This window comes from Tamandua tetradactyla, chromosome 4, assembly GCF_023851605.1.
Source record: "Tamandua tetradactyla isolate mTamTet1 chromosome 4, mTamTet1.pri, whole genome shotgun sequence".
Taxonomy (NCBI): domain Eukaryota; kingdom Metazoa; phylum Chordata; class Mammalia; order Pilosa; family Myrmecophagidae; genus Tamandua; species Tamandua tetradactyla.
The window spans coordinates 53,407,924-53,433,113 of record NC_135330.1 but is presented as its reverse complement, the minus strand read 5'-3'; the positions used below and the strand labels follow the sequence as shown (position 1 = coordinate 53,433,113).

The 25,190-nt window shown below is 35.7% G+C and overlaps 1 protein-coding gene across 1 annotated transcript in view; it reads left to right on the top strand.

Moving 5' to 3' along the window:
• Positions 1–15,812, top strand: part of LOC143680806 (complement factor H-related protein 2-like) — a 28,489-nt gene extending 12,677 nt beyond the window's left edge. Inside the window, exons 4-5 of the mRNA XM_077157308.1 lie at positions 14,760–14,942; positions 15,403–15,812. Of these exons, the coding sequence (XP_077013423.1) occupies positions 14,760–14,942; positions 15,403–15,599 (380 nt within the window). The 3' untranslated portion in view covers positions 15,600–15,812. The remainder of the gene's footprint in view (positions 1–14,759; positions 14,943–15,402) is intronic.
• The last annotated feature ends 9,378 nt before the right edge of the window (positions 15,813–25,190 follow it).

The window sequence follows — 25,190 nt, the reverse complement described above, 5'->3', positions numbered from 1 at the left end:
ATATAAGATATACAAAGGCAAAAGAGTAAAATGTCAGAAGACACTCCTGCATAATCAGTACTAACTGTAAGTGCAAATGGATTACAGTTCCCAGTCAAAAAGTTAAGATTGGAGAATGGATAAAAAGGCATGACCCAACTGAATGCTATCTGCAAAAGTCTCACTTAAATTCAAAGATATGTGTAGGGTGAAATGAAAGGATGGAAAAAAATATGCTGTGCAAGGAACCAAGAAACAGCAGGCAATAGTCATACTCATTTCATATAAAATAAACTTTAAGTCAAAAGCAGTTATGAGGGATAAAGGTAATATATATTGAAGAAGGGAACAATTCAAAACAAGAAAAGGTAGCAGTTATAAGTATAGATGCAACTAACAGCAGAACTGTGAAATATATGAAACAAATATTGACTGATTTGAAGGGAGAAATTGATGTTTCTACATTAACAATAGGAGAATTTAATGCACCACTTTCAGTAATGGATAAAACATCTAGCCAGAATACCGATAAGGAAATACAAGACTTGAATGACAATTTTAAACCAACCAGATCTTGCAGGCATATACATAGACTATTTTACCCACCAACAATAGAATACAAATTCTTCTCAAATGCACATGGATTATTCTCTAGGATAAACAATATGTTAAGTCACAAAAGAGGCCTCAATAAATTTAAAAATATTGAAATAATACAATGCATATTCTCCAACCACAACAGAATGCAGCTAGAAATCAACAACAGAGGGAAAAATGGAAAAATCACAAATATGTGGAAATTAAATAACATATTTATAAACAACCAAAGGGGTAAAGAGGAAATCACAAGCAAAATTAAGAAAAATCTTCAAAAGAATGAAAATGAAAATACAATATACCAAAACTTATGGGATTCAGCAAAGGCAATGCTGAGAAGGAAATTCAGAGCTCTAAATGCTTACCTTAGAAAAAGAAGAAAGACTTGAAATCATAAACCTAATCTCAAAACTGGGAGAACTAGCAAAAAAAAAAAGATCAATCTAAACTCAAAGGGACAGAAGGAAGGAAATAACAAAGACTACAGCACTCATCAATGAAATGAAAATAAAATAAAACAAGAAAAAGTCAACAAACCAAAAGTTGGTTCTTTAAAATATCATTAAAATTTTTAAAACATTAGCTAGACTGAGGAAGAATGAAAGAGGGAGGATACAAATAATGAATATCAGAAATGAAAAGGTGGACAGGAATACTCTCTCACTGATATAAAAGGACTATAAAAGGATACTGTGAACAACAATATGCCAATAAATTAGAAAACCTAAATGAAATGGACAAATTCTTAGAAAGACTCAAATTGTTTACATAAACTTAGGAAGAAATGGAAGATCTCGAGAACACAAAGACTAGTAAAAAGATTGACTAAGTAATCAAAACCTTCACAACAAAGAAAAGCCCAGGGCCAGATGGCTTCTCAGGGGAATTTTACCAACTATTTCAAGAAGAATTAATACCAGTGCTGTTCAAACTCTTCAAAAGAACTGAAGAGAAGGGAACACTCTCTAATTCTGCTATGCTGCCAACATTACCCTCACATCAAAGCCTGACAAAAATAATATAAGGAAAAAAAACTTACAGACCAATATCTCTTTTAACTATAGATGCAAAAATAATCAACCAAATTGTAGCAATCCAAATCCAAAAATGTATTAAAAGAATTACACACTATGATCAAGTGGGATTTATCCCTGATATGCAATGTTGGTTCAACAAAAGAAAATTAATTAGTGTAATATACCACATTAGCAAAATGCAAGGGAAAAAGACACATGATCTAGGAATAGAAGGAAACTTCCTCAATTTGATAAAGGACATATGTGAAAAGACCATGGCTAACATCCTACTTAATGGTGAAAGACAGAAAAATTTTTCTCTAAAATCAGGAACAAGACAAGGATATCCACTGTTGCTTTTATTATTCAACATTGTATTGAAAGTTCTTGACCAAGCAAGTGGGTAAGAGAAAGATAAGTCATCAAAATTGGAAAGGAAGAAGAAAATTTTCCTTATTTGTAGATGACATGGTCCTATATACAGAAAATCCTGAAAAATTCATGAAAAAAATGGTAAATAAATGAATTAAGATAAGTGGTGGGGTACAAGATTAACACCCCAAAATAAGTAGTGATTATATTCACAAAGAATGAACAATCAGAAGAAATCAGAAAAAATATTCCATTCATAATAGCAACTAAAAGAATCAAATATCGAGGAATAAATCTAACCAAAAATGTAGAATTTGTTCACAGAAAACTACAAAATGCTGCTAAAGAAATCAAAGAAGATAGGAATGAATGGATGAACAGTCCTTGACCATGGATTAAAAGACTAAATATTAAGATGTCATTCCTACCCAAAGCAACTTATAGATTCAATGCAACCTCAATCAAAATCCTAACAACTTCTTTGCAGAAATGGAAAAGTCAATTATCAAATTTATATGGAGGGTAAGAGGCCCGGAGTACCTAAAGCCATCTTCACAAAGAAGAATAAAGTTGGAGTATGCACATTTCTCAAAAAAAAAAAAAACTTATTGCAAGGCCAAAGTAATCAAAACAACATGATGCTGGCACATGAGCAGTCATACAGAAAAACGGAATCGAATTGAGAGTTGAGAAATCAGCCCTCAACTTTATGACCAACAGATTCTTGCCAAGGGGGCAAAGACCACTCAATTGGGAAATAACAGACTCCTTAACAAAGGCTGCTGGGAAAACTGGATCCCTATTTGCAAAAAAAGAAAAAAACAAGGCTGCTACATCACACCTCATACTAAAATCAACTGAAAATGGATCAAAGGTCTAAATATAAAAGCCAAAACCATTAAACTCTTAGAAGAAAACATTTTCGTGAAAGTAAAGCAGCAACCTATACAATGGGAGGAAATACTTGGAGAACACATATCTATAAAAGTTTAAGATCTAAAATATATAAAAAGTCCTTCAACTTAACTAAAAAGCAAAAAGACCACCCAATTTAAAATATGGGCAAAGGCTTAAATAGACACATCTCTCCAAGAAGATATACAAATGGCTAGAAAGCAGCATAAAAAAAGATGCTCTTCATCATTACCTGTTAGGAAAATACAAATCAAAACCAGAATGATAGCATTTAACACCCACTGGGATAGCTATTATTAAAAAATGGAAAATTACAAATTTCATCTACATACACTGATGTGTCAGGTAATATGATTTCAAGCATCACTTACAAAACTCACGATAAGACAGATATTATATTTATGCCTATTCTTATGAATTTTATTTTTCATTTTTCTTTCCTGAAATCTCTGTCATTTTTCTGTTATCTTTTCCTTAGTATTGGCAGAAATTACTTTAGCCCTTCTTTAAATGTAGAGCTGTAGGAGGAAAATTCTCTTGGATTTCTATGTCTTAGGATATCTTTAGCTGCTGCTATTCCTAAAGATTAGTTTTGCTTGATTTGTATTTTGTGTTGAAAGTTATTTTATTGCAGCACTTGGAAAGCATTGTACCACTTCCTTCTGATGTCCATGGTCAGATGTGAAACAGAGTATCATTTGAATATTTAATCCCCTATTGCATAATTTCATTCCAGGTGCTTTCAAGATTTTTTCTTTTCTTTACTTTTTAGCAGTTTGGTTATGATGTGTCACAGCATGAATTTATATGGAATTCTGTTTGGAGTCCATTCAGTTTCTTGATTATGTAGATTTATACCTTGGGCCCAATTTGGGAAATTTTCAGTCGTCAGTTTAAAAAAAAAAAGATATTGTGGTATTGAGATACATTCACTCACCCTACAATCCTTCTGAAGTATATAATTGTTGACTCACAGTGTCATCACATAGTTGTGCTTTCATCACCATGATCAATTTTAGAACATTTTCATTAATCCAGAAAAAGAAATAAAAAGAAAACCTCAACTATTCCATATCCCTTATTTCCCTCTATTATTGACCCTTAGTATTGGTGTGGTACATTTTTAACTATTGAAGAAAGAATATTACGATAGTACTATTAACTATTATAATCCATAGTTTGCAATAGGTACATTTTCCCCATATACACTTCTATTATTGTCTCCTTGTAATAGTGGCATACATTTCTTCCATTTCATGAAAGAACTTTTTATATTTGTACTATCAATCATAGTCATTGCCACCCCAAGATTCGCTGTGCTATACACTCTCATTTTTCAACCTCCAGATTTCATTCTGATGACATGTATGAATCTAAATTCCCCCTTGTACCACACGCACCCAAAATTCAGGACTGTGAATTATATTCACCATAATGTGCTGCCATCACCTCTATCCATTTCCAAATATTTAAGTTCGACCTAGTTAAAAATCTGTGCACATTAAGCAACAACTCCTTATCTTTCTGGTCTCATTCTATATTCTAGCATCCTGTGTTCTAAATTTTACATCTATAAGTTTACATAGTATAATTATTTCACATTAGTGAGATCATACAATATTTGTCCTTCATGTCTGATTTAATGTCCTCAAGGTTCATCCATGTCCTGTGCTTCAGGACTTCATTCTTCCTTATAGCTTAGTAATATTCCAAATGTATACACGACATTTGATTTATCCACCCTTCAGATATTGGACATTTGGGTTGTTTCCATCATTTGACAGTAGTGAATAATGTCACTATGAACACTGGTGTGCAATGTCAGTTCCAGACCCTGCTTTCAGATCCTCTGGGTATTTACCAAGTCATAGTATAGGCTTCCTGAGGAACTCCAAACCGTCCTCCAGAGGTGCTCTACCATTTTACATTCCTACCAGCAGTGCCTACATGTTCCTATTTCTACACAGCCTCGCCAACACTTGACGTTTCCTGTTTTTTCAATAGCAGTCATTTTTATAGGTGGGAGATGATTTCTCATTTGATTTTGATTTGAATTTCCTTAATACCTATTGAAACTGAGTATCTTTTTAAGTACTATGTAACCATTTGTATTTCCTCCTAAGAAACTCTCTATTCATGTCTTTTGCCCATATTTTAATAGGGTAGTTTGAGTTTTAATTGTTGAGTTGTTGGATTACTTTGTATATTCTGGATATTGAACTCTTGGCAGATATATGATTTCCAAATATTTTCTTCCAGTGAATCAGCTGCCTTTTCACCCTTTTCACAAAGTCCTTTGAAGCACAGAAGTATTCAATTTTGATGAGGTCCAATTTATCAATTTGTCTATATTTTCTTTCGTTGCTTGTGCTTTAGTGTAAAGTTTAAGAAACTGCTGTCTATCTTACAGATATTTCCTATGTTTTCTTTAAGGAATTGTTGGTACTTGTTCTTTTTTAAAAAAAACTTTTTAAATTGTATAATATCATGTGTATACAAAGGAAAGAAAGAAAAAAGCAATAATTTTCAAAGCACTCTCAACTATTTGAGCAGCCCAGAGTTTATCATGGGCTAACATACCATCATCACAAACTATTCCTTCTAACTCCTCCAGAATATTGGAGGCTAGGAGGAATATTTATTTTTATCATCACAATCAATTTTTTTGTGTGTGTAAAATAACAAATAAAAAAAGCAATAAATTTCAAAGCACAGCACAACCATTAGTTATAGAGTAGGTTTCAGAGTTTGGTATGGGTTACAATTCCACAATTTTAGGTTTTTATTTCTAGCTGCTCTAAGAAACTGGAGACTAAAAAGAAATATAAATATAATGATTCAGCCATCTTACTTATTTGTTAAATCCTAATTTCTCTGTATAACTCCAGCCTCAACTTTGATCTTTCTCCCTTTCGTTGGGGGTATTTGAGCTATGGCCAACCTAGCTTTCTCATGCTTGAAGGGGCTGTCAATAATATAGGAGAGGGAGACAGAACTAACTGATGATCTGGAGAGGCTGGACCTTCATGTTTCAGGATTTATTTGTTCCAGGAGCCCATCTTGAGGTTGTAGGTTTCTGGAAAGTTACCCTAGTGCATGAAACTTTTGTAGAATCTTATATATGGCCTAGATGTCCTTTACAATTGGCTGGAATGATTTTTGTTGGGGGTTGGCAAGTTATGATAGATAGCAATGTCTAAATGAAGTATGCTTAAGAGTGACCTCCAGAATAGCCTCTCAACTCTATTTGTACTCTCAGCCACCATTACCTTTTTTTATTGCACTTCTTTCCCCCTTTTGGCCAAGATGGTATTGTTGATCCCACAGTGCCAGAGTCAGACTCATCACTGGGAATCATCTCTCACACTACCAGGGAGGCTTTCATCCCTGGATGTCATGTCTGACTTATCGGGAGGGCAATGATTTCACTTGCAGAGTTGGGTTTAGAGAGTGTTAGACCACATCTGAGCAACAAAAGAGGTCCTCCAGAAATAACTCTTCAGTATATCTATGGTAAGCTAAGGTTCTGTGCTACATACATAAGCTTCACAACAGCGAGCCTCAAGGAATTGGGCTATTGATTTGGGTGTCCCTAATGTTTGACACAAAATCAGGGGTTTTCCTGGGGGTAAAGTTTAATAGTTTCATATTTTTTCTTCCCTCCTAAAGGGACTTTTTGATTATCTGCTTAATATATTCAGGAATTAATCCAGGCATTGCATTAAGCTATACAGGATTAAAGATCCTCATTCTTATTCTGAGCTCCCTGTGTTTCAATTATTTAAACAAGCCATCCAGACAGGTAGCGTTAGATTATCTGTTTCAGAAAATTTAGGTTCTTGACAAAATAAATCTTTCTACTTTTGATCTCAAAGACTAGGTGAGGTTCTATAATAGACACAATGTCTTCCTTACCCCTATGTTCTGAATTACCTTAATCCTGACCTGATCAGCTTTGTTTTTATCTCTAAATACCAGGTATATCTAAATACTTCTCAATTAGTGCATTCTTCAGCCACCTCCATTCATTAGGCATCATATATAATCTCCAAAGTCAACAGCCATCAATACTCAATTTTAGTTAATTTAATCAGCCCCAAAAGAAAGATAACCAATAAACAGACCTTCACCAGATAGAAAGTCTAAACTTCCCCTTAACTTTTGTCCCTCCCCCAATTATTTACCTTTGGTGTTGCTGTGGTACTGTTGATGTTTTCCAGTTAAACATAGCCCATAGCATGAAATAGCAGTTTTCCCCCTATGCCCTGTACATATACCCTCTTTGTACAACAATCATGCCTTTGAAGTAGTTCATGCAAGAACTTATTTATATTTGCAGTGTTAACCAGTAGGACAAATGGATCTTTGCAACCCATTTCAATCATGTTCACCTTCTATATGGTAATATTACTTACAGACCCCCTAGTGAACTGCCTTCCCTTCTATGTATTCCCTTACATTTGCATTCAACCTCATTAGCTGAATGTTCACCCATATCTAGTTTCTATGTATCTCTAAGTTCCCCATATTCTGTTTCGTAGGCTTCTCATTTTATCTTTACCGTGGTCATAAAAGTGGAACCATGCAGTACCTGTCATTTTATGTCTGCCTTATCATTTGTCTTGTCATGTGCTTTACTACATCATTTAGTTTAACTGCTGCATAACATTCCATTGTGTGTATATGCCACATTTTGTTAATCCACTCATTTGTTGATGGGCATTTGGATTGTTTCCATCTTTTGGCATTTGTGAATAATGCTGCTATGAATATTGGTGTACAAATGTCTGTTTGTGTCACTGTTTTCAGCTCCTCTAGGTATATACTGAGTAGTGCCATTGCCAGGTCATAGGGCAACTCGATATTTAGTTTCCTAAGGAAATGCCAAACTGTCTTCAATAGTGGCTATATCATTATATATTCCCACCAGCAGCGCATAAGTGTCCCAATTTCTCCAAATCCTCTTCAGCATTTGTGATTTCCTGTTTACTTAATAGCAGCTATTCTCATAGGTGTGAGTTGGTATCTCATTGTAGTCTTGCTCTGCATTTCCCTTTTATAGCTAATGAAAAAGAGCATCTCCTCATGTGCTTTTGAGCCATGTGTATTTGCTCTTCAGAAAAATGACTATTCATGTCTTTAGTACATTTTGTAATTGGGTTGTTTGCTCTTTTGTTGTTGAGTTGTATGATTTCTTTATGTATACAGGATATCAAACCTTTGTCTGATGTGTGAGTTCCAAATATTTTCTCCATTGAATTGGCTGCCTCTTCATCATTTTGACAAAGTCTTTTGAGGCCATAAGCATTTGATTTTGAGAAGTTCCCAATTATCTATTTTTTCTTTTGTTGTTTGTGCTTTGGGTATAAAATTTAGGAAGCTACCTCCCATTCCTAGGTCTTGAAGATGTTTCCTTACATTTTTTTCTAGGAGCTTTATGGTACTGGTTCATCGGTCCCAAGAGAAAGATAACCAATAAACATACCTTCACCAGATAGAAAATCTAAACTTCCCCTTAACTCCTGTCCCTCCCTCCATTACTTACCTTTGGTGTTACTGCAGTACTGTTGATGTTTTCCAGTTAAACATAGCCCATAGTATGCAATAGAAGTTTTCCCCCTATACCCTGATAGGTGTGGTTGATCCACTTTGAGCTAATTTTTGCATTTTTGTATTGGGTGTAAGGTAAGTGTTCTCTTTCATTCTTTTAGCTAGTGATATCCAGTTCTCCTATGTCTATTTATTGAAAAGATAATTTTGTTCCAGTTCAGTGGATTTGGGGATCTTGTCAAAAATCAGTTGACTGTAGATTTGGTGGTCTATTTCTGCACTCTCAATTTTATACCATCGGTCAATATTTCTGTCTTTGTGCCAGTACCATGCTGGTTTGACCACTGTGGCTTTATAATATGCTTTAAAATCAGGAAGTGCTAATCCTCCCACTCTGTTCTTTTGTAGGATGCTTTTAGCTACTTGGAGTGTCTCCTTTCCAGTTGAATTCAGTAACTTGCCTTTCCAAGGCTTCAAAGTAGATTGTGGAACTTTGGAACTTCCTTGAATCTGAAGATCAATTTGGGTAGAACTGATATCTTAACTATATTTAAACTTCCTATTTATGAACAGGGAATGTCTTTCCACCTATTTAGATCCCCTTTGATTTCTTTTAGCAATGTTATGTGGTTTTCTGTGTACACGTCTTTTATGTCCCTAGTTAAGATCATTCCTAGATACTTGATTATTTTAGTTGCTATTTTGAATGGAATTTTTTCCTTAACTAATTCCTCAGTTAGGTCATTGCTTATGTATAGAAGCATTACTAATTTTTGCACATTGCTATCCAGCGAGGTTGCCGAATTGTTCATTACCTCAAGTAACTTTGTAGATTTCTTAGGATTTTCCAAGTATTGTGTCACATTATCCTCAAACTATGAAAGTTTTATTTCTTCCTTGTTAATTTGGATGCATTTTATGTCTTTGTTCTGACTGATTGCTCTACCTAGAACTTCTAGTACAAAGTTGAATGATAGTGGTGACAGAGGGCATCCTTGTCACGTTCCAGATCTTAGGGAGAAAGCTTTTAGTCTCTCTAGATTGAATACAATGCTGGCTATGAGTTTTTCATATATTCCCTTTACCATATTGATGAAGTTAACTTTGATTCTTAACTTTTGAAGAACTTTTATCAGAAAAGGATATTGAGTTTTTCAAATACTTTTTCAGCATCAATCATATGATTGGCCCGTAGCTTTCCTTCTTATAGCATCTTTACCTGGGTTTGATATTAAAGTGATGTTAGCTTCATAAAATAAGTTAGGTAGTATTCTTTTTCTTCAATTTTTTCAAAAAGTTTGAGTAGTATTGGTGTTAGTTCCTTTTGGAATGTTTGATAAAATTCCCTTTAAAGCCCTCTGGCCTTGGGCTTTTCTCTGGAGGAAGATTTTTGATGACTGCTTGAATCTTTTTATTTGTAATGGATTTGTTGAGTTCTTCTCTTTTTTCCCCGAGTCAGTGTAGCTTGTTTGTGTGTTTTCAGGAATGTATTCATTTCATCTAAGTTGTTTAGTTTGATGGTGCATAGTTGTTTATACTATCCTCTTATGGTTGCTTTTATTTCTTCAGGGACTGTGGTAATGACTCCCCATCTGCCATTTCTGATTTTGATAATTTGAATCCTCTCTCCCTTTTAATTTGTCAGATTTTCTAATGATTCATTGATTTTATTGATTCTCTCACAGAACCAACTTTTAGTTTTATTGATTCTTTCTATTGTTATTTTTTCATTTCATTCATTTAACTCTGCTTTAATCATTGTTGTTTCTCTTTTTTCTATTTGTTTTGGGGTTGCGGTTCTTTCTCAAGTTCCTCCAGGTGTGCTGTTAAGTCCTTAATTTTTGCTTTTTCTTGCTTTGTAACATAAGCATTTAGGGCAATAAATTTCCCTCTCAGCATAGCCTTTTCTGCATCCTCTAATTTCTGATATGCTGTATTTTTATTTTCATTTGTCTCCAGATAGCTACCGATTTCTCTAGCAATTTCATCTTTGACCCACTGGTTGTTTAAGAATGTGTTTCTTAATCTCCATATATTTGTGAAAGTTCTTATTCTTTGTTGGTTATTGTCATCTAGCCTCATTCCATTGTGATCAGAGAAAGTGCTTTGAATAACTTCAATGCTTCTAAATTTATAAAGACCTGTTTTGTGCCCTAGCATAAGGTCTATCCCAGAGAATGTTCCATGAGCACTTGAGACGAATATATATCCTGCTGTTTTGGAGTGTAATAACCTACATATGTGTTAGGTCTAATTCAGTTATCAAGTTATTTAATGTCTCTATTTCCTTGTTGATCCTCTGTCTGGTTGTTCTATCTATACAGGAGAGAGGTGTTTTGAAGTCTCCTACTATTATTGTTGAAACGTCTATTATTTCCTTCAGTTTCGCCAATGTCTGTTTCATGTATTTTGGCATACCTTAATTGGGAGCATAAGCATTTATGATTACTATTTCTTATTGTTTAGTCATCCCTTTAATTAATATACAGTGTTTTCCTTTGTATTTTGTGATGCCTTTACATTTAAAGTCTTTTTTGTCTCGTATTAGTATAGTTATCCCTGTTTTCTTTTGGTTACAACTTGCATGGAACACCATTTTCCATCCTTTCACTTTCAATCTATTTGTATCCTTGTGTCTAAGATGAGTCTCTTATAAGCAGCATATATGTGAATTACATTTTGTTCTTTTATTTTTTGGCATGGGTAGGCTCCAGGAAGCCCAGGTCCTGGCATGGCAGGTGAGAACTCTGTCACTGAGCCACCATTGTACTGCCCTTCCATCTTTGTCTTTATATCCTTTACATTACTTTTATGGGTACTCTTCAATTCTGTGCCCTTTTCCAGACCTCCCTCTCCTGTCTCTTTTATTCAGCTGTCATACATTCCTTTAGTATTTCTTGTAGGGCCAATTGCCTGCTGACAAAATCTTTCAGGATTTGTTTGTTTGTGAAAATATTAATATCTTCTTCAATTTTGAAGGACAATTTGGTCAGTTACAGAATTCTTGGCTGGAATGTTTCTCTTTCAGGATCTTAAATTTATCAAACCTCTGCCAGTTGAGTAGTCTGAACACAGTCTTATGTGGTTTCCTTTGTATGGTGTATATTGTTTTCCTCTTGCTGCTTTCAGGACTTCCTGCTTCTCTTCATCATTTGGCAGACTGATTAATACGTGTCTTGGCAAAGGCCTATTGGATTTATTCTATTTGGAGTTCATTGGGCTTCTTTGATTTGCATATTTATGTCCTTTATAAGAGTTGAGAAGTTTTCCCCCATTATTTACTCAGCTAATCTTCCTGGTCCTTTACTCTTGTCTTTTTCTTCTGGAACACCAATGATTCTTATATTGGCGTGCTTTGTTTTGTCGATCATTTCCCTGAGATCTAGTTCAGATTTATCCATATTTTTTGCCATTTGCTGTTTTGTGTATTTGAAATCAGTTGTCCTGTCCTCTAGTTCACTTATTCTATCTTCTGTCTTTTCAAATCTGCCATTGTGTTTCTTTTATTATATTTGTAATTTGGTCTACAACATCTTTAATGTCTATGATATCTGTTATTTTACCATTAATTCTTTCAAATTCCTCTTTATGTTCTTCTAGTGTCTTCTTGATCCCCTTTATGTCATTAGCCATTCCATTTATTTTATTTAGAAGTGTTATATAAACATCTTTGATTAATTGTTCCAAAATATGTATCTCCTCCAGTGTTTTAATTTGGTCATTAGGCTTGGCTCTCTCTGTCTGCATCTTGATATGCTGAGCGATCTTCTTTTGTCTTCAAGGCATATAAATGATTCAATAGTGTTACTTTGGAAGTTGATTTCTTTCAATAGTCTAAAGCTGTGTATTTGCAGGATGGATGTGCAGCAGGATGTGGGGTCCTGGGAGGGGCATAGCAGTGCAGTGATGGGTTGCAGCACAGGTTTAGGCACAGGTTGGGGACATTACGCTGGTGCCTGTGAGCATGGAATATGCAGTGTGGGGTTGTGGAGGTGTGGTGCAGGGCTTTGGGGATGGGGTGAAACTCAAGCACACCTTGGAGCACAGGAGCAGGGTGTGGCATGCAGGACATAGAAGTAGGGCATGGTGGGAGGTGGATGGAGGGGCTGTGTGGATGCACAGGGGCTGGTGTGCAGGCAGGATGTGGGTGGGCACATGAAGCATGAGGGTTGTGGATATCAGGGTGTGGGATAGATGACAGATGTTGGGGCAGAGGGCGACAGGGCATGGATGTGTCCTTGCACAGGGGGAGGGGTACAGGGGGACCCAGATGTGGATATCAGAGTGTATAAAGATGGGTCACAGGACACAGAGGTTGTGGGATGTGGGTCGGGGGGCGTTGATTTCAGGTGGGCAGGTACTGGCATGGTTAAGCAGGTGTGGAGGAGATTGGATCAGGTGTGCAAGCATGCAGGGCAGGGCCTATGTAGCACAGATGCACAGCTGAGCACCTGCTAGGTGTGGTGCCGGGGTGTGGGTGGTCATAGCATAAGAATCGGGGTGTAATGGGGTTCAGGTGTGAGAGGAGTCACTTGTTGCCTGGTGGGGGTGGCGCATGTGAGTGTAACACATTCAAGGAATGCAGCTTGGCTTGCTTCCTAGTCCTCTTCTTATTTGTGCACTCCTGTGGTCTCCAGACTTCCATTTAGAAATGGGCATGTTAGGCTGTTTGCACTAGTTGTATAGTGTCTGGCTCTCTGCATCTGACTTCTTTAGGTTTTGCAACCAAGATCTTCCTATGGGGTGTAGAAGACCCTCCCAGGTCACTTACACCCTGGAATTATTGTCTCGGTTCCCTTTCCACCCCTTCTCTAGCTACTCCTTGGAGCAGGGGTAAACTTGACCTAATCTATTCTGCCATCTTGCCAGAACTCTGGTACTGGTTCTTATTTTAGGTTTTTGGGGCATTTTGAGTTTATTTTTGTATAAGGTGTGAGATATGGGTCCTCTTTCATTCTTTTGGGTATGGACTGTCTAGTTTTCCTAACACCAAATATTTTAGGATTTTAATGTTTTATTATTTTTTTGTGATTCCTGAAGATCTATTCATATGTTCTTTGATTTCACTGTATTTTCCTCCTGGGTAATTCCCATTGTTCTAACCTCAATTTCATGGATTCCTTCTTCTGCCATATTCAATTGACTGTTAAACTCATTGAATTATTTAAAAAAAAATTCTGAGATTAGATCATCAGTTTTATAATTTCCATTATGGTTTCAAAAAATAATTGTTAAATAATTCCACACTCCTGGGCATCTTAATACTGGTGTCTATTGAATGTCTTTTCTCTTTTGAGGTTTTCCCATTCTTAGTAGGTAGAGTGATGTTCCACTGTATCCTAGAAATTTTGGCTATTATGGCTTGAAACTTTGGATTTTACTTTTATCTATTTCAGTAGTCTCCATTACTAGCATGCAGGGTGCAAGACCAGGCTCACCACTTGGCTTCACTTATGCCATGGGAAAAAGAATAGATGCCTTGCTATCTCAGGGTGTCGGACATTTATGATCCTTGCTTGTTCTCTGCTGATTGAAGGTTGGGAGATCTTCAGTTACTTCTATAATTTTTTCTAGAAAGTTCTAGTGTTGTTGAAAAGGTGGCAGTATGGGTCCTTTTCCAGGCCTCAGGCTTGAAATTGCAGGCCCTTTGGGGGACTTCTTTGTTTGACCCTGATATCATTTCTGAGATGCAATTTTCTCCAATGCTTATTCTATGATATACAAGAGGAAAAATAAAACTCAAGTAGCCCACTGCTTATCACTCCTTGAGTCTCAAATTATTAGCCATGTCTACTTCTCTACCCCTACCAAGTCTTTATAGTGTCATTCTAAATATCATATTCAGGGTTTTTAGTTGTACTTGGCAGAAAAGTAAGCAAAGATGTTTCTAACATATTGCTTTCAGAAGACGGCACCAGAAGTTCCCTTTTATTGTATACACAGGATATTCTTTGCAATTTTCCAAAGAGTTGCCATTTCTTTTGTAATCTAAGTGAAAATCAAACAAATACCTAGGGACTCAAAGGACTTCAAGAGCTTTACTTGTTTATCTTAGCTATCCTATAGTTAAACATCAATTCACAGAAAATAACATTATTATATTGGAATATTATAAAACAAACATATTTATTAATAATTTGAGTGTGCTTTATTGTGAGGTGAAATAAAGAGCCATGAAATGGTGTGACTCACTGCATTTGATAAGAATTTATAAAGTGAAATATGTCTATTGTTAGAAATTAGTACACATCTTGATCTTTATTGTGCTGTTTTTCTTTGCTTCTATTTAATCTGTAAGTTGATTTGTTCTCAAAAAATAATATTTTTTAGATTCTAAAGGAAAATGCGGGCCCCCTCCACCTATTAAAAATGGAGATTTAACCATATTTCCACAAGTAGAATATGCTCCAGGAATGTCAGTGGAGTATAAATGCCAGGCCTTTTATGTACTTCGGGGTGACACACATGTGACATGTAGAAATGGAGAGTGGTCAGAACCACCAAAATGCTTAGGTAAGTGCCTCACTCTTCCAGATATCCAAGAATACAAGAGTAATATGAATAAACTTTGACTGTTTATGTTTGAAATTTCATGGAATAACACACAAGCAAACTGCTGAGTGCTTGACTATGAAATGTTAATATGTTTGGAACCGAAGATTGAGAAATTATTATTCAAATGCAGTGCTAATGGAAGATTTCTGAATTCAAGACACTTAATGTGATAATTCACATTTTGAATCCTTGGTCATAACATCAAATTATCACTCATTAAGCCTAATACTTTATTTTTCCATGTTGTATTTTAACATTTAAAAGAATCTATGCTAAAATTTTTTATAGAGATGGCTTGGTAAAATTTTTGGAAAGAATTCCTGAGACAGTATGTAAGATTTTATTGAAAACCTAGACATCTATGGAAAGGGATATTTGCATTTATTAATGTTTTAAGTTCATTTTTTTCTATTTACAGAGGGATGTGTAATATCAGAGGAAAAGATGAATGAGCATAACATAAAGTTAAAGTGGTCACATGAGAAAAAACTGTATTCCAGAACAGATGATGTTATTGAATTCCAATGTAAGTATGGATATTTCCTAGCAGAATCATCACCTCCTCTTCGAACAAAGTGTCAGGAAGGGACAGTGATATATCCCACTTGTATTTAAAATTTGGTATTCTGCATTTATGTAATGAAAATAAGTGCACTGAATTTGAATTTTGCATTGTTAATCCAATTCAACTCTATTTTATCTTCTATTTGTTAACACATTTTTATTCATATCAGAATTTGTGTTAAATATTAAGTGGATGATGTTACTGTAATCAGAGAGACCAGTGTCTCACTTCTTAAATGTACTTGATTAAAACTTGGCAAACAATTGTGTTATGTGTGCTATTCATAAACCAATTGCAAGATATTTGATGCATTCACTTCAAGCTTGCTTCCCTCTGTCACTCTTTGAATTCTCTCAAACCTTTCCCCATAACTTTTGAGCCTTTCTGAGTCTCTGTTATATCAGAAAGAATGGAAAAGATACGGTTGTCTCCATCTTTAAAATTCTACACTTCATAAACATGTAAGGCCAACTGAGTGATATCTTATGTAATTGACATGGTATCTATAATTATTTTTTGATTCCTAATATATCAATAGAGAAATATAACAAATATGAAATGTGCAATCTTCTATATGAAGTCAGGCATATTCTATGATCCAAACAAATCAGAATGGAATTCAGATCCAGTTGGTTACATAATCATTGTAAGTTTGTCATAAAAAGTGGTGGATACTCAATACAGGTATAATCATACATACACATACATGCAATTTTTTGAGTATAAAATTAATATTTATTGAATAAAGATGAACATAAAATGCCATAATATATTTGCAATGACTGTATCTGAGTTAGAGTTATCAGGGGAAAGAATTGATGTTTAAGACCTTCATAGAGCTGCGTATGCTCTAATTTTCTACATTTAACCTTCAATACCAAGAATATGTTATTTAAATTATGGCTGACTTGAAAGCTAAGGAATGCATGTGAAGAAGTATGAAGAGATTGTTGGGAAAGAGTCTGAGTCCTACAACATACCTGTGATTTTCTTGGTGAATAAAGATCTTGGAGATTAGTCAACAGCAAGATGCAAAATTTAATTTTTGTGTGCAAATACTTTAAACAACACTAATGTGTTAAATCACTCATGGATAGAAATATTTTAATTTCCACAAAGCATAAACCATTTAAGATGTACCTGAAATTGTATTGCTTGAATTGAAAATGAATCTGTACTAACTACAGCATGAAGTAGTTGGTTTGAGGAACGCATCCTGTGGAACCACTGACAATCTGACCAGGAAGGAGATCTCCCCTTTCTCACTCCTGCCCACACACAGGAACTCAGTGTCTCCAACCAGATCAATATTTAGTGCAAGAACACTTTGTAGGTGAGGCTGTGTAATCAATTTATGTCACATCAAATAAAGCTTAGATGCTTCATAACAGGTAGACTCCATATCTGAGCAGTATATCACCCTTGCAACAAAGAAACTGATCTTTGAGATGGTCTATTGTAGTAAGTGGATGCACAGATTCTCATTGGTAGGAAATATGGCACACACCGGGGCTCGGAGACTGGTGACTACAGGCGGGAAGTTTATTGAGAAGCTCTCTCAGCAGAGGGAGTCTAAAGAATAACTTCAGCCTGCCTCCAGGAGTTTGTACAACATTATATGCACTGCAATACATTGGGTGGAAGGGATAAGTTTGACTGATGAGTTATACTATGTTTGGTGGGGAATTAGGGTAAAGAGATGTTGTATTTTAAGATAGGTAAGTAGCAAGACTTGGTTAAGGGCAGGAGCTTTAAGGGCCAATAGGGAACGGTAGATTTTTTTGTTCATCTTTGGAAGGAATTGGTGGGTTGCATTCAAGCACATAGGCTATGGTTTCCTCAATCAGTCATGTAGGTCATGGATGGGGGGTTGTTGTCACTGGGAAATGAATCACAATTTGTTGATCATTGCCAACTTTGTGAGGTGGAAACCTCTAACACTGATCAACCATTTACTATTATTATTTTTAGACATGATAGCTTAACAGTCTTCCTGTTTACACAAAAGCACTGGGACCATTCTATATCAGTGATAGACCCACATATATATTTTACCCAACCTGTGAACTTATAGAAATCTTAGAATAAGAGTTTAATAAACACCATTAGAACTAGAATCTAGATTCAAACATAAGTAAACATTTGCCAAATATGTTTTCTATAGTTATCTCTCTACACAGTTCTTTACGTTTGTGTGGATGACCATAAGAAAATATTTGCAGACATTATCAAATTCTACTTTAAGTTCTTCAGAATAAATCTCCAACAAAGAATTGTATCTACATTAAAAATGTTATCATTTTCACCAATGAATGTTCTTTCTAATTCCTTAATATCTTCTCCTATTTATCCTCTGTAGTTGTTATTTAAGGGAAAATTGATTAAGAGCATAATCAATGTTCAAGCATTGTATGTGATTACTTTGACTTTTTCATTTTAAAATACAATATCTCTCCATTCTATTATTGTGTATTTTGTCAAACATTTTAAAAACATTTGCTTTTTTTTTTATTAGAGATGCACACTGCGTACCACCAATACCTTGCATTTGTCTGGAATAGTTGCTAGTATACAAAACTATTTAAAAATAATTTGATTATTCATTTTTAACAGTACAGATCATTGTTACAATTGATGAAGTATTTTTAAAATACTTCCATTCATTGTCCATTATTACTTTAGTTATAAATCTTCCCATATACCACCCTATTTTTACCACCACATATTAGTATTGAACATTTGTTATAATTCATGAAGCACATTCTTGTATTTGTACTATTAACTATAATCCATCATCTACAATAGATGTGCTATACAGTCCCATGTTTCATCTTTTAATTTATATTCTAATAACATATGCATCCTAAGTTTTCCTCTCTTAATCATATTCACCTACAGAATTCAGTTTTTAAATTAAATTCATATAACTACCACCATCTATTTCCCAAGCTTTATCATCAGCCTAAATAGGAAATCTGTAAATTCAATATCAGCTCCCCACTTTCTATCCCCCTATCTATATCCAGATAATCTTTAATCTAGATTATAATACTGTGAGTTTGCTTATTTTACTTACTTCAGAACAGTAAAATCAGACAATATTTGTCCTTTTGAATCTGGCTTATTTCACACAACATAATGTCTTCAAGACTCATCCAGGTTGTCACATGCATCAGGATTTCATTTCTTTTTACAGCAGGATGATGTTCTGTTGTGTGTATATAATGCATTTTGCCTGTCCATTCATCAGTTGATGGACACTTGAGTTGCTTACATCCTTTGTAAATTGCAAATTATGTTGCAGTGAACGTTGAGTATAATGTCTTTTGGAATCCCTGCTTTCATTTCTTCTGGTTAAATTCCTGGAAGCCATTTCCAGATCACATTTGTTCAACTTTACTAGCTGCTGGAATGCAGTATACTAGAAATGGAATGACTTTTGAAAAGGGGAATTTAATAAATCACAAATTAACAGTTTTTGGGCTTTGGAAATAAATGTCCCAATTAAAGCAATTCTATAGAAATCTCTCATCTAAAGCATCCAGGGAAGGATACCTTGATGCAAGGAGGCCGATGAAGTTCAGGATTTCTCTCTCAAGTAGAAGGGCAGATGGTGAACACGATCAGATTTCTCTCTCTGGGCTGGAAGAGCACATGGTGAACATGACATCCTCTGGCATGTTCCTCTCCAACTGCCAGGGAAGTGTTTTTCTTCTTCATCTCCAAAAGCAGCTGGTGTGAGCTCTCTGCTTCATGGTTCTGCGTTCTCTGGCGTGGCTTTCTCATGGTTCTGCTGTTCTTCTCTCCTCTCTCTGAGTCTCCAGCTTTCTCCAAAATGTTTCCTCCTTTATATATTCCAGCAAAGTAATCAAGTCCCACCTGGAATGGCTGCAGACATGTCTCCACCCTATCCAATTTTGTTCCATGGAGATAATCTATTCAAAGTATCCAACATACAGTACTAAATAGGGATTAGAAGAAATGGCTGCCTTTACAAAATGGGATTAGGATTCAAACATGGCTTTTCTAGGATACATACATCCTCTTAAACTGGCATACATAGCAATTGTATTTTTAGCTTGTGATGATCCCCCTCACTGCATTTCACAGCTGTTGCACCATGTTACTTCACCCTCAACAATAGATGAGTGTTCCAATTTCTCTACATCCCCTCCAACTCTTATAGTTTGCTTTTATTTAAAATACAGCTGATTCAAATAAGTGTGAAATGATATTTCATTATTATTTCTTAATTGAAAAATCTTCACACTCACATATTCCATTCATGATATATAATCAATGGCTCACAATATCATCTCATAGTTGTGTATTCATCACCATGATCATTTTTAGAGAACATTTGTGTCACTCAAGAAAAAGAAATAAAAAGAAAAAAATCATTTTTTTACTCATCTGCCCATATCCTGGATAAAAGGAGTATCAGACACAATGTTTTCACAATCACACAATCATGTTGTAAAAGTTATGTGGTTGTACAATCATCTTTCAAGAATTGAGGCTGCTGGAACACAGGTTGAGAGTTTCAGGTACTTGCCTCCAGCGATTCCAATACATCATAAACTAAAAGTGATATCTAGATAATGCCTTGGAATAACCTCCAGGATAATCTCTCGACTCTATTTGAAATCTCTCACCACTGAAATATTATTTTTCCTCATTTCTTTCCCTGCTTTGGTCAATCCCATGATGCTGGATCCCAGCTCTTCTCAGGAGTCAGGTCTCACATTGCCAGGGAGATTTACACTCCTGGGAGTCATGTCCCATGTAAGGGGGAGGGCAGTGAGTTTACCTGACAAGTTGGCTTAGAGAAAGCTGACACATCTAAGCCATAAAAGTGGATCTCTTGGGTTTACTCTCAGGCATAATTATAATTAGGCTTTGCTACTTCTTTGTGGGAATAATTTTCATAGGGGCCAACCCCAACATCGAGGACTCTGCCTATTGAGTTGGCTGTTCCCACTGTTTGCAAGAGTATCAGGAATTCCCCAGATGGAGAACGTGAATATTTCTTCTTTTCTCCCCAGTTCCCAAGGAGATTTTGCAAGTGTTTTTTATTCTCTGCCCAAATTACTCTGGGATATATCACAGCATCACACTAACCTATACAAATAACAAAAGCTCACATTCTATTTAAGAGTCCATGTACTTATGGTGTTCAACTAAACAGACCACACAAGTTAAATTATGCAATGCACTACCCAAAATATAAATTTTGTGCCTAATAAACATCCTTTCCTTTGGTCTCACACAGAAATTGAACTTTTAAAATATGGGTTATAACATTCTTTACCCAGTATTCTGATTTGCCTCAGTCCTATCAGATCAGCTTCATTTATATCTCTAGCTGAAGTTTGATCACTTTTTCAACTTTTTAAACTGTTGCTGTATGGGGTAATGCTGACTTTCACAGCTTCCATGTTCTACCTCACTCTCAAGTGTCACATACATAACTGAAGTTTCAGGAAATGACCAGGTTATACACAAATAGTTCACTATCTCGGGATTTAGAAATAACAGTTACAACTCCTTCATATGTACAACTACTGTTAACAGCTTACAATCTAGGACTCTTTACAATAGGCCCCAACATGATAACCCATGCTCTCAAATTCAATTCTCCAAGTTTGTACATTATTGTTAGTCCATATGATTGAAGCATGATAATATTTGTCTTTTTTGTTCCTGACATTTTATTCACCATACTGCCCTCAAGTTTCATTCACCTAGTTGCATGCCTCACACCATCATTCCTTCTTGCACGGCCAATCAGTATTACTACAGATTGGCTATGCAAGGGGGAACCACTGTTCCCCTTACTCTCCTCAATTGCTATACCCTTTGGTCATCTCCATCCATTGCCAATCGCTACCACTGCCCCCATAAACACGAGTGTACAATTGCTCTTTCATTTCCCACTCTCAGTTCTTCCATGTCTGTATCTAACAACAGGGTTGCAGGATCATATGGCAACCCCATCCCTAGCCTCCTGTGGAACCACAACATGGCCCTCCCAGGGGCTGCTCCTCTCAGTTTCCCTACCAACAATGTTCCTTTCTGTTCATTTTTAAACAGTTTTATTCACACATCATATAATCCAACCTAAGTAAATAGACATGCCTTTACCTCTATAATCTATATGTAGACATTTCCTTTTCTTTTGCAAAGAATCCATACCCCTGACTTGTTGACATTTAGTTTTGGCATAATGCCTTTGTTACATTTAGTGGGAATGTATTCCAATGTTACTGTTGAGTATAGACCCTACCTTACATTGATTGAACTTTTTCCTGTATCCCATCCATTTTTAGTACTTGCAATGTTTACATTCATTTGTTCTCTCTCATGCAAAAATGTTTTTTTTTATATTTGTACATTTCATCACTATCATTATCCACTCTAGGTATTTCTAAATTGTACCATTTCATTCTTTATCCTCTATATTTCCTGGTGATTTCATGTGTGTCCCCAGCCCTTCTCCTTCTCCCTCAATCATTCTCACATTCAACTTCATTCAGGGTACTTGTATTATTGTGCTAAAATCAGATAGCATTGCACTATGCAACAATCAGTCTTGTTGCACAATATGTATTCCTTCAGCACCAAATTCCAATATCTGCCCTATTTTTATCATCTGATAACCTGTGTTCTTAACTTTAATTCCCAGAGTTCACTCATTTATGTTAGTTTATATTAGTGAAATCATACAGTATTTGTCCTTTTGTTTCTGGTTAATTTCACTCAGCATAATTTTTTCAAGGTTCATCCCTGTTGTCACATGCTTCATGACTTTATTATGTCTTACAGCTGCTTAATATCCCATCATATGTAGATACCACAACTTGTTTATTCACTCATCCATTGATAGACATTTGCGCTGTTTCCTTCTCTTCACAATCAAAAGAATGTGAATGGTAAAAACATTGGTTTGCAAATGTCTGTTATTGTCTTTGTTTTCAGTTCCTCTGAATACGTACCTAGTAATGGGATTGCTGGATCATATGGCAATTCTATACTTACCTTCCTGAGGAACCACCAAACTGCTTTCTAGAGTGGTTGTACTATTTTACATTCCCACCAGAAGTGGAAAATTGGGCATTTTTCTCCACATCCTCTTCAGTATTTGTCACTTTCTGATTTTATTTTTGATAATGGCCATTCTAATGGTGTAAGATATCTTATTGTAGTTTTGATTTGCACATCCCTAATAGCCTTTGAATTTGATCATCTTTTCATGTGCCTTTTAGCCATTTGTATTTCCTCTTCTGAGAAGTGTCTGTTCACGTCTTTTGCCCATTTTTGAAATGGTTTGTCTTTTTGTTGTTGAATTGAAGAATCACTTTATATATTCTGGATAATAAACGCTTTTCTGATATGTGATTTCCAAATACAGTCATCCATTGAATCAGTTGCCTTTTTACTTTCCTGACATGGTTTTGATGCACAAAATTGTTTAATTTTTAGGAGTTCCTATTGATCTATTTCTTTTAAAATGCTCATGGTTTGAATATAAAGTCTAGGAAACCACCTCCTATTACAAGATTTAAAGATATTTCCTTACATTTTCTCCTGAAAGTTTTATAATCTTAACTCTAATGTTAAGGATTTTGATTCATTTCAGTTTATTTGTGTAATGGGTGTGAGGTCTGGATCCTCTTTCATTCTTTTGTATATAGATATCCAGTTCTCAAAATACTATTTATTCAAGAATGTGCTCTGTCCATAGTGAGTTGACTTGCCTTATGAATGATTAATTGTTCATAGATGATGATGTGTGTTTTTGAACACTGAATGCAATTTCATTGTTCAGTGTATCTATCTTTATGCCAGTACCATGTTGTTTTGACCACTATACCTTCATAATATACTTTAGGATCAAGTAGTGTGGGACTTCCCACTTCATTTTTCTTTCTCAAAATATTTTTAGCTCTTTGGGACATGCTACCCTTCCAAATAAATGTGGTTATTGGTTTTTCTTATTTCTGTAAAGTAAGTTGCTGGGATTTCAACTGGTATTGCATTGAATGTATAAGTCAATTTGGATAGAATTTTCTTCTTAACTGTATTTAGCCTTCCAATTTATGAACATGGTATGCCCTTCCATTTCTTTAGGTCTTCAATAAAATGTTTTAAGCAATTTCTTGTAATTTTCTTTCTATAGGTCTTTTGTTTCCTCAGTTAAATTTATTTGTAAGTATTTGATCCTTTTGGTTGCTTTTATAAATGGAATGTTTTTCTTGATTTATTTCTCAGATTGCTCATCACTAGCATGCATAAACACTGATGATTTTGGGATATTGATCTTGTATCCTAATGCTTTGTTGAACTTATTTATTAGCTCTAGTAGCTTAGCTGTAAACATTCAGTTCAACTTTTTCTTGACCTTTAGCATAGATTCTATTTGACTGATCAATATTTTTCAGTTTTCTTTTTCTGTTTCCTATGTGGAGCCTTTTTTTTGCATGAGGGTCTCTTCAGATATTATTGACTAAAATCAGATTTTCCCAAACCAGACAGGCCCATGTGTTAGGAGGAAAGAGTAGGCAGCATAGGTTTTCTCTGAGGGTGAGACACAGCTTGCTGTCAGACTTTCCTGTGAAGTCTCTAGATCAAACAATTTTCCTATCATGCTCAGCATGTGGTGTTTGACTACCTGTGGCTTCCCACCTGCAAAAAGTGATTCAGTGTCTTTAGTCCAGTAGACTCTCCCTGCAAGTGGTGTGGTTGAGACAGAAGCTAAGGTAGTAGGCAGGATCTGATTGCTTCTGTTTTCCAAACCTGGGGCTTGAATATCCTGGGATCTTCACTTGAGCTGGAGCTTGCTCCCTTTTCTTGGGAGATATTCTCTTTAGGAATTAATCCCTTTCACTTGACTAGTTACTTTGTCTCTCAGACATGCCTTAGTTGTGCCTTTGCCTGGGGCAGTGCTTGAGCCTGAGATGGCTTGCAGTTCTATCTAGTGATCTGTTAAGACATAAAATACAAGTAAAAAGCCTTTTCTAAGCTGTACCTCCATTCCCCAGATTTACCAATCAAGAGCTTGAGCTGATACATGGCTCTATGTCCCCACAGACTTGATGTGTGCTCTTCTTGTGGGGGCCCAGGACTCTTCACTAATTTTGAGTGGTCTACTTAAAAAACCCTCCTTTTTGTTTTTTCTTCTTCTTTTTTTTTTCCTCACCAGTCTTACTCCCTCTTTGCTGGGGTGAAAACTCCTAGATCTGTGAGTGCTTATTCCAGGTTTATCTGTGCTTGGGACCTGTTTTTGCAGTCAGAATTTCTTAATTTATTCCACTATGGGAACATGATTGAGCTAAGCCCTTGCTACTAGTAAAATCTGTTTCCTTACCCCTCAGGGAAGAAACCTGCCACGCTCATGGGGAAGGGGCACCAGCCTCTGCTGCTTGGGAGACTTAAGTTCTGTGTTGGATCTCAGCTGTTCCACCCATGCCAGACTGGTGTATGCTGTGTGTCCAGTCACTGATGTTCCCTCAGTATTTTTTCTGTACTGTTCCTGGCTATTTACTAGCTGCTCTGGAGGATGAAATAAATTGCACACTTCACTATGCCATCGTCTTGCCCAATCTCTCTCTCACTGTGGTTTTTGATATGCCTAATAGCTA